The 10,097-nt window shown below is 39.0% G+C and overlaps 1 protein-coding gene across 5 annotated transcripts; it reads right to left on the reverse strand.

The window, feature by feature from the left end:
- Positions 1–1,435: 1,435 nt before the first annotated feature.
- Positions 1,436–9,640, reverse strand: naxe (NAD(P)HX epimerase). Of its 5 annotated transcripts, none has more exons than XM_079653086.1 (7): positions 9,559–9,640; positions 7,121–7,301; positions 6,713–6,821; positions 4,738–4,848; positions 4,401–4,511; positions 3,910–4,057; positions 1,436–1,751 (listed from the first exon to the last, which is right to left on the reverse strand). In XM_079653086.1, exons 2-7 carry the CDS (start codon positions 7,285–7,287, stop codon positions 1,552–1,554), a joined length of 846 nt encoding a protein of 281 aa, XP_079509212.1. In that variant the 5' UTR covers positions 7,288–7,301; positions 9,559–9,640; the 3' UTR covers positions 1,436–1,551. The 5 variants fall into 5 exon arrangements, with proteins under 5 accessions (XP_079509212.1, XP_079509208.1, XP_079509211.1 ...); XM_079653082.1 differs by having other exon boundaries at positions 7,121–7,329; positions 9,559–9,579; XM_079653085.1 differs by lacking the exon at positions 9,559–9,640 and adding an exon at positions 9,068–9,530 and having other exon boundaries at positions 7,121–7,298.
- Between the last annotated feature and the right edge of the window lie 457 nt (positions 9,641–10,097).

Here is a 10,097-nt window from a genome sequence, read left to right on the forward strand (position 1 = left end):
AACCTCCATTGGACTTCTTTGTTTAACTCCATAACATGATGACATCACTATGTAACATTCAAGCTCCTACTGGCTGGAGCTCAAACACATTGTACGTGAGAGGCTAAGGCAGTGGTTCCCAAACGTTTTCTGTCAGGCCCCCCTTTGGAGAAAAAAAAAAGTCGGGCCCCCCCAACACAAATAGTCAGGCTCAGTGGCGGCGCCAGATATTGATTTTGGGGTACTGTGGGGTAGCTTGACGTTTCATAGAGGGTGCTCAAACATTTAGGGTTTCCCATTAATGTACCGGGCGCTACAGTAGAATTTTCTACTGCAACAATCCCCACGCATATACACAGTGTGACAGTTACAATGAAGGCTCGATAATCAGCTCACGGCATATCGGTGTAAGCAGGGGTAAAGTGCTATTTTTATAGGTGGTGTGTGGACCATAGATAGGGGGGTCCGGGGGCAAGCTCCCCCGGGAAGATTTATTTTTTAAATATGGAAGTTAAATGCATCAATCTGGTGCACTTTGAGAGCAAAATGAAGAGATCTATAGATACATCTCTCAACACCCATATGAAACAGAACTGTAAACAGATTTACTTTTTCTTTATGGATATTTTAGAAATCCTCCTTTTAAACTTTATTCTTGTTTTACTGTCATATAGTATTTCATACCTGTTTTTCATTTATTCTCTTATTTTTTTATAACTATAATGATCATATAAGCGTGTGCCTCGGAAATAATTGTTTACATTAATGGTGACCAAAAAGTTTGAGACACACTGAGATAACACAGAGTCCTTTAGCTCACTGAGTCTCTCAGTCTGACAGGAGAGGACTCTCCTCCACTTTGTTGTTGAAAAAACTCCTTATATCCGTTAGCGTAGCTCCCAATATTTAGGGAATACGCTTATTTTATTTATTTCCCTAGGTTAGATGTAAAGATTGCAACCACTGTCTGTACAGAAGTGCAGTTAGGATATAGATGTATTGTTACAGCACATTATTGCCAAAACAAGTACAAATTGTCATAGTTAGGATAAAACAAACAAAGTAGTTGTTTATGTATGTAGTTTATTCCTCAACTTTTCCACAGAGATGGGCTAGCTATTTCTAATCTTTTTTGCTAAACTAAGCTCAGAACTACAGCTTCATAATTATGAGATTGGTATAAATCTCCGGTTCAACCCTTTTGCAAACAAGATTTACCAAAAGGATTACAGCTAATAATGGGACAGAAAAACAGGAGAGGTTAAGAAAGTTGTTTTTATTTCATTTTAGACTTTAATTTATTTTTACCTTTCTGAATTTTAACTATTTATTTTAAAGATTTTGGTTTTCTTTTTTTAGTTAATTGAATGTACGGTAATACTTTTCAAAATAATATCCTTCCTTTTTTAAATTACCTTTACTTTTGTTGTTGCTTGCTCAATAATGTGAAACAGTGTTTGGCTCAATAAACATTATTTATTTTTTCCATATAGAAGGAATTCTTTTCTAATTAGATTAACTATTTCTTTAACTACAAATACCCTTCCTCTCATCAAACCTTGAGTACATCTGCTAGAGCTGCAGCACACAGTCCTGGTTGGGGTATGGGGGCAGGTTGAGCTGGTACTTCCTCTCTATGCCGGGGGGCACAAAGCGCCCCCCCAGGAAGTGGTACCGTCCCCTGAACATGGAGGCAGACTTCTTGGGAGCAGTGAGGGAGATGAGCATGTCGGGCTGCAGTCCGTCTGCACTGCCCTGCTCCACATCCCAGCCTGTGGAAAACAATAAAGAGGTAACACTGTAAGTTGAAGCTTCCACTTCTTCTTTTTAGTGAATATGCAGTACAATTTGTGACAATTAGTTCATTGATGTTCAACATATTTCTGTCTCATGGTAGCACTAAAATCAAAGTCAAAGGGTCAACCATATTGATATCATCTGCCTTAGAGCACGAAAAGTCGATTTAATGCAAATTAAATGATTGATTTTCAAGATAGTCTACATTGCTGACACACAAATGAATGGACCATATCAAAATATTAAACCCGTTCCATCCCTGCTAAGAACACTTATTGAATGATTCTACTCACCAAAAAACTGATACATTGTAAATAAATCTATAGTTCCCAAGGCTTCATTTATTTCCCAATTCAAATCAAATGTACTGTAAACTGTCCAGTAACTGCTAGAATCCGCTTCAAGACAATGGTACTTGCGTACCATGCTGTGAATGGATCTGGCCCTTCCTACAGCCAGGACATGGTTAAACTGTACACCCCAGCACGTGCACTCCGCTCTGCATAAGCCAAACAGCACGCTGCACCGCACTGCGAGGGGGACCCAAGTTCCCATCAGCAAAAACACGTGGGTTTGCTATCCTGGCTCCAAAATGGTGGAATGAGCTCCCCATTGAAATCAGGACAGCAGATAGCTTACACATCTTCCGGCGCAGACTGAAAACTCATCTCTTTCGACTCCACTTCGAGCGATAGGATTGCTAACAAATAATTACTAACAAAGCACTGACCGTAATTTTCGGACTATAAGCCGCGCCTTTTTCCCCATTTTTCGACGATGCGGTTTATATAACGGTGCGGCTAATCTATGGATTTTTACAGTTAACGGCCAGCACCTTTAACTCTATGGGCTTTATGGCCGGTCCGCGGACCCCCACCTTTAAGCGGCGGGTTCCAGCAGGAAAAGCTGGAGGCCGGAAAAGAGTGAGACAGGTAGCGCGCAAAAGTAAAAGTGGAACCGAGAGAGTTATGCCGCTGCTGCGGCTTATATTCAGGTGCGCCTTATAGTCCGAAAATTACGGTATATACTAATAAAGGACTGGCTTATCTAATGCCAGTTGAGTAGCACTTGAAATATTTTAGCTCTATGAAACCTGATGTACTTATATGATTCTGTTTTCTTCAAGGTCGAATGCACTTATTGTAAGTCGCTTTGGATAAAAGCGTCAGCTAAATGTAATGTAATGTAATGTCTATTTGTATCAAAATGAGCCGAGCTGAAACAATGAATCGGACATCATACTTAAACAGAAAGAATGCTAGCTAATATGGATAATCGATTCATCGTTATTATAGTTAGATTAAATGTCATGTTAATCCTTCAAATATAGACCTTTCCTGCATTTCTATTTCATAATAGAAAATTAATATTTTCTGGCTTTTGAACTGACATCTGATATTAGAGGACATCATCTTGGACTTTGATAAATGGAGAAAATGTTCACTATGTTCCGACATTTAACGGACAAAACCATTCATTATTAACAGAGAAAAGAATCAGTAGAATAATCCATTGGAAAAATAGTTTGTTGCAGCCCTTCAACTGAACAAAGACTAGTTCAAGGCCTCAGAATAAACTCAGTGTTTCCCCTACCATTGTCTTGGGGGGGCGCTGCGCCACCCCAACGGAACCCCGCGCCCCCCCTGAAATTCAAGGTGTCTTTTTTAATACATATACAAATCCTTACTGAAGTAATCTATCTACGGTCACTTTTCACATTGAACATGTGCTCTTGTATTAAATAAACTAAGCGCTTATGTTATTTATCCAATTGATGTGCATGTTTCAGTGTCCACTGCATTACTTTGCGCATTCACATTCTGTCCTCCACTCTGTTTCTGAAGGGAACACCCCCCCCCCCGTACGGATCGCCATCATCGGACTGCCCTCATCCCGCCCTGGCAGCATCCTCCCAAAGCAGTAAAGCTAGGGGAAACACTGAAACTGCTAAGCTACATTAGTTAAATAAACGTGTACTCTAGACACCAAACTGGTGGAACAACAAAGCATTGTGTAGCATGTTAGCTTGCACATTTCAGACAATTTCAATTCAGCAGCATGGTAGGAATTGCATTTTTTCTTTAGTGGAAATCAATGTCCCTGTCCTTGAAAGTGTTGAGAGAAAGGACTGACCTGAGGGGATGTCGATGCTGGCGATGGGGGAGATGGTCTTCTTCAGCACGTCCAGGATGGAACCAAAAGGCTCTCGAACAGCCCCCTTAAAGCTGAAGCCGAAGATGGCGTCTATCACCAGGTTGTAAGCCTCGTCAATGAATTTAGCCTGAGAAATGAATGTTTATTTAGATTGTTTTAAAGACCAACAAACATCAACATTGTACACATCACAGAGTATAAACATGTCGTTATATGGTGCAGATCTGAACACATAACTCGGCATCATTACTTGAAAATAATTTATTATGTTGTCTGTTGCAATAAAAACTCTAACCCTAATTGCCCCTATTTGGATCATTACGCCTTCCTCTGCTCTGGACTGCAGTCAAATGTAAGAGATCTAATCATGTGTAATACAGTAACTGCACAGTTTGAGATAAAGAGCCCACTCACAAACAGATCACATTACTTCACCACTGTGGATGCTGCATTATTGATAATAGCCAGACCTCTGGCATCTCCGTCAGGAAGGGGATCTCCATCTTCTGGCACTGCGTGGTAAGACCCTGAAACAGAGGCTTGTTTGGCCTCTTCGGGTACAGGATGGTGGGCTCGTAACCCTGCAGGGACACACACACACAGGAAAATAGTGACAGTCTGAAGATTGACGGCCACAAGGTAATCCCAGCAATAACAACTACTAATAATAAAAAATACTAATAATCAATCACTGCTGTAACGCTTCAATCAACCAGTAAGATTTCAACCTGTTTTCAGCTAAAATCATCTTGTTGTAGGATTTCTTTCTATAATGTGCTTTACTTTACACATGCTAAAGACACTCACAAAGATTTTAAGGTGTCGGGCGCAGACCAGGCCGTCGCCTCCGTTGTTCCCAGGTCCACAAATCACCAGCAGGGACGGTCTGGCCTTCACCAGGGTGCTGATTGGATAGGCCTGCAGGAAAAACACACAGTCAAATCAATGCTCCAAAACTGAGGTATGACCAGGAAAAGAGGATTTACTACACAGCTGCTACTGAAGATAAATGCTGCTTGTGATGAAACATCAGAAGTAATCAGAGTACAGAGATACACTCATGTTAGGCAGTAATACGATTTAAACACATGATTTACTTTGACCTGGTTTCAAGGTCACACAGTGAGCCTTTTCATGGTTAGATGAAGTGTAGTTGAAAAGGTCTTTAAGGTGTGTGTACTTGCATTAAAACAGTACATAGGTATAGAAAAGGATCAAGCATGAGTGTTTTTGAAGGAATGCTTTACCATCTGGACAATAACCAATTGTAATGCCTAAGTGGTTGTCTCCCAAAGTCTTTGAACTTGTATGCACCATTTTTTCCTTTGAATCCTCTGATTTGGTGTTGTACAATTAACATTAGTGTATACTGTATAGTAGGGATGTAACGATGCCAAAAACTCACGGTATGATAATATCACGATAAAAAGTCCACGGTACGATATTTATTGCGATATTGAAAAATAAAAAGGGAAAATAATGTGAATATTTTTTTTTTTTTTACTTCAATTTTGTTTCCTGTATTAAATAATACATCGGATTTGTACAGCATTTTAGTAGGATAGTAGTATTTTAAAGTGTCAACAATATAATAATCAGACCCTGCAATAGAATAAATCAAGTTTCACTTTAGTTTTTCAAGTAACTCAACTCTAACTCAATCACTCAGCATCATCAAGGTTATCTTTTAGGAATATGAGCATGTCCACATTTCGAGGTAGAAGCTGGGATGTTTGGGCGTTTACAATATCCCCTCCTGTGGAAAAAACTCTCTTGCTTGGTACTGATGTTGCTGGGACAGAGAGACATGCTTTGGCCGTGGGTGACAGCAGTGGGTAAAACTGTGCATTGTCTCTCCACCACTTCAAAAACAATACAGTTGTTGCCAAGAAGGTGAGGCTTATTGACAGGGTGAGATATAAATATACTATTGGTACTTGTCAATGTCTCTAGGTATGTACATGCAGCCCTGTAAATAGGATGTCCTTTTGTGTTATCTGTTGTTTTATGTTCATGTTGAAACCATGGTTGTAACCTACTTGCTGCCATGTTGGACAGGTCTCCCTTGAAAAAGAGATCAATTATCTCAATGGGACCATCTGGTTAAATAAAGGTTTTAAAGTATATATATATAAAATAATTTTCTTTTAATAAATTACATTTTTTTTTTTTTTTTAAATCGCGGTATATTTTTCAGTCTCACGACGGTATTGAGACCTTTATTTACCGCGATATTCGATATATCGTTACATCTCTACTGCATAGTGAAACAAAAGAAGAACAAATACTTATTAATAAGGAAGATAAAGACTTTATTATATGTCGAAAACTGCTCATTTTTGGAGACAATGGCGAGCAAAAAGCTGAGGTTTACTTCATTGGTTGTGACAAAAGGGAAAAAGATAACAGAACAAATCACAAGAAAACTTAGTAAAATCAGAAAAACACAATAAATAATAAAAACCTTATCTATTAATGTCCTCTACATTGTGTAGGCTGCAATGATTACTTCCAATGCTAATGAACGAATTGCTAGCTCATAAAATGTTTAAAAGTGAAAATGTGGATATTTAAAACAATGTATTGAGTGTACAGTCACATATAACAAAAAAAAAGACATCAAGTCTTTCCATGTGACAAATGCTTTGCATCCCGCTTTAAAAGTGTTGGCTTTTGGAAATACTTGCCGATTATCTATGTCTATGAACAAATTAACTAATCTCTACAGCTTTCAATGTAACACTGTTGTTTCTATTTCCCATTAAGAGCCCTGATATCTCACCCTGGCGATGGCTGTGGCACAGCTGAGTCCAGCCAGCTCCATCAGCTGATCCACGCTGAAGCCGTACTCACTGAAGAGCTCCTCATCGATGTGCTGCGCCTCCTCCTGCCTGCGGACCAGACACCGCTCGGTTAACACACACACACACACACACACACACACACACACACACACACACACACACACACACACACACACACACACACACACACACACACACACACACACACACACACACACACACACACACACACACACACACACACACACACACACACACACACACACACACACACACACACACACACACACACACACACACACACACACACACACACACACACACACACACACACACACACACACACACACACACACGATTTACTGCTTTGTGTACAACAACTTTACCCAAGGTATTTGAGGGTCTGGGCCATGGTGGAGGTCTCTTTGCTGCTGAAACAGCCCTTCTTGTGGTTGTTAGCTGCAGTGGGCAGCGGGCATGTCTGACAGAGGACTGCCGGGGCCCGTGAGGTCACCAGGAATCCGATCCCAAACAGAGCCCGCACACTCAACATCCAGATACACACTGCTGCAACAGAAGCGAGAACAGCCCTGAACTAAAGGAAGAACACCCCACATGGGTCTCATGAGCTATTGCACTGATTCAAGTGGAACCCAAACAAGACCGTTTCACATGAAGCAAAGCCTGCAAGCTACGGCTCAGGCAGGCATTTTTCCCATGATCTGAAACATGTATATTGAGCAACCAGTCTTGTAAACATTGCATGTTTTTAGTTAAGATTATAAAATGATCATTACACTGATAAATGTGCTGGTAAATATACGTGGATCCGTGCTACAATCTATTTTCTGTTAGTGTGATCAAGACTTTGTGATGTTATGATGTGATTGTTATGCGTGTACCTGCCCAGGGAGTGCAGATGGAAATCAGCCAATAGCCTCATATGGCATAATATCTGCATTCTTTTTTATATAAATGTATTTTTATGCATGGTAAATTAAATAATTTAAAGAAATAGTTTGTATATTAAGGCTTGGTAATATATTAATTGAATATTGTGATACTGATAATAGACTAGATACCATCTTACAGTTTAGATATTGTGAAGTGGCTAGGTGCCCTTTGCTGCTTTTAGTGCTTGCTTGCATTTTCTTTTCCCTACATGCACTCTAGCTGTGCACTCACTGTCCTGTAGGCTGTGCACTCACTGTCCCTGCAGCAAAGAGCATCGATCATCCCTGGGCTCTCAGCAAATGCTTGATATGGTTTACAGGAAGAGAGGAGACAAAGTGTCTCCGAGCCAAAGTCATTTGCATTTTAAATCACAAGGCTGAACTTGTACTTAGGGCAGAGTGAACATTAAACCAAATCATCCTGAACTGAAATGATTATTAAGTAGGGCTCCAGGTAGCTTTTAGCATATTTTTCATAAATAGCTGTAAAAAAAATGAATTGAAAATGATACATTCCCATAGGTCAAATTGTTTTATCTGAATTAATGCTGAAAAGATCAGTGTTTTATTAAGTCTGTCTGAATATAACCTATGTCGGGCTCTGGAGCTTTGGCATGACTCTGGTGAGATGGGATCAAATATCCAAATCCGAAATAAGGGAAAATAAATGTATCCAATGAGCAAATTTCCAAAAAGATGGGTTCAGCCTTACGATATATTTAAGAAATAATTATTTGGGACATTTTACAGTTTAAATCAATAAGCCTATAGTGTAATAGCTGTTGTCAAAAAAGAATTGCTAGTTGACAATTCAATCTAATTACCTTTCGAATTATATTCAACAGAATAAAGCAGAATTTGTCATTTTTTAGAAGCTGAGCAGCAATTATTATTATTATGATGGTACTTTTACAAGACCACTTATCGATATTTTTTCAATCAACTAAAAGTAATTGATCTGCCGTCTACTTTTAATTTTCAAATTCACAATGTAATTAAAATCTGCGTTCTAAAACATATATACAATTACGTAAATAATATATGTTTGAAATGCAATGCAAGCCATGCTGATGTTACTTCATTTTATCAACTTAATTTTTTCCGTTGCAAACGGCCCCACCTGTATCAGCTTTACTTAATGTACTAGGTGACTTTAGCAGTAAGCAACTAGCATATAAGTTAGCCCTTTGGTGGAGACAGAACGAGTCAAGTATGTGTTGTATGTTTGTTTTAGTGACAGTTCATAAACGAAATACTTAAACCACATAAAGGTCAAGTTATACTTTTGAATTCAGTCTACAGGCTGTGAAGTTGTTGCAAGTTGTTAGCTGAACTTTAGCTAGTATACTGACTTCGAGACAAATTATGAATGACACTCACCAAATGCAAGCAAGTCTTCCTTTAAAACAACTTCACATGCATATTTTCCCTCATGAACAATGCAGCGACATGATTTACGGATAATTAACAAATGGATAAAGTGTAGGAGAGCCGTGCAAAACGGTTATGGCTAGAAAGGATCCGTCTTGTGTAAATATGACGTCACGTTCTCGTTGTAACTCTCGTTGGAGCGGCTCGGAAACACACCTACAGCAGTAACATGCAACATACACATTAATGCAGCAGTAATATTAATAGAGAAACATCAGACATAATAGTAAAACACTGAAAGGGAACATTTTATTGCACCAGGAGCTATCTTGGGACTTTTACTGCGACAACGTTGACTTGCCTGTGAATAAAAAATAAACCATAGTGTTGGTGATCTACAGTGTTGTCATTCTTCTTTGAACAGCAAGACCGCTAACACCCTATTTCAACAATCACACTCCCTGTCATTGACTTAATTAATAGATGGTTTAGCTTCTCACCATCATTTGCTGTGGCCCAATGATGTTAACGATCGTAACTGAAAGGCTGCCTGCCAAACGTAAACATTCAGCCACGTGACTTGCAAACTATCGCGATAGTTTTACACTAGACGGATCCTTTCTAGCCATAACCAGCCATTACCTGCAGCCAAACTGTGTCAGCCACTTCCGGGTTTAAAAAAATGTTAATTTCAAAATAAAACTTCACAGTGAGAAAGTGCTGTACGGGAAGGGAGAGTATATTTAATAAAATATTTTATAAAAAGATGGACAGTGCAGTTCAGTGGTGGTAATATTGAATTATACTAATGTTTTTTTTCCCTATCTTATGTTCTCTTTTTTAATTGTGTTTTTTTTTCAGACATAATTCACAAGATTTGTAGGTAAGGTATTGGTCTAAACAAGAACGATCTTTACTAAAAAGATGTACCTGTGTAATTGTTATGCATCTGCCAATAATAGTAACAACAAAACCCACTTATTTTTATTTTGCTATTTGCATCCTATCATTATTGTTGAACAAGACAAATATGGCAGAA

Source organism: Notothenia rossii, assembly GCF_949606895.1.
Source record: "Notothenia rossii genome assembly, chromosome: 10".
NCBI classification, from domain to species: Eukaryota; Metazoa; Chordata; class Actinopteri; order Perciformes; family Nototheniidae; genus Notothenia; species Notothenia rossii.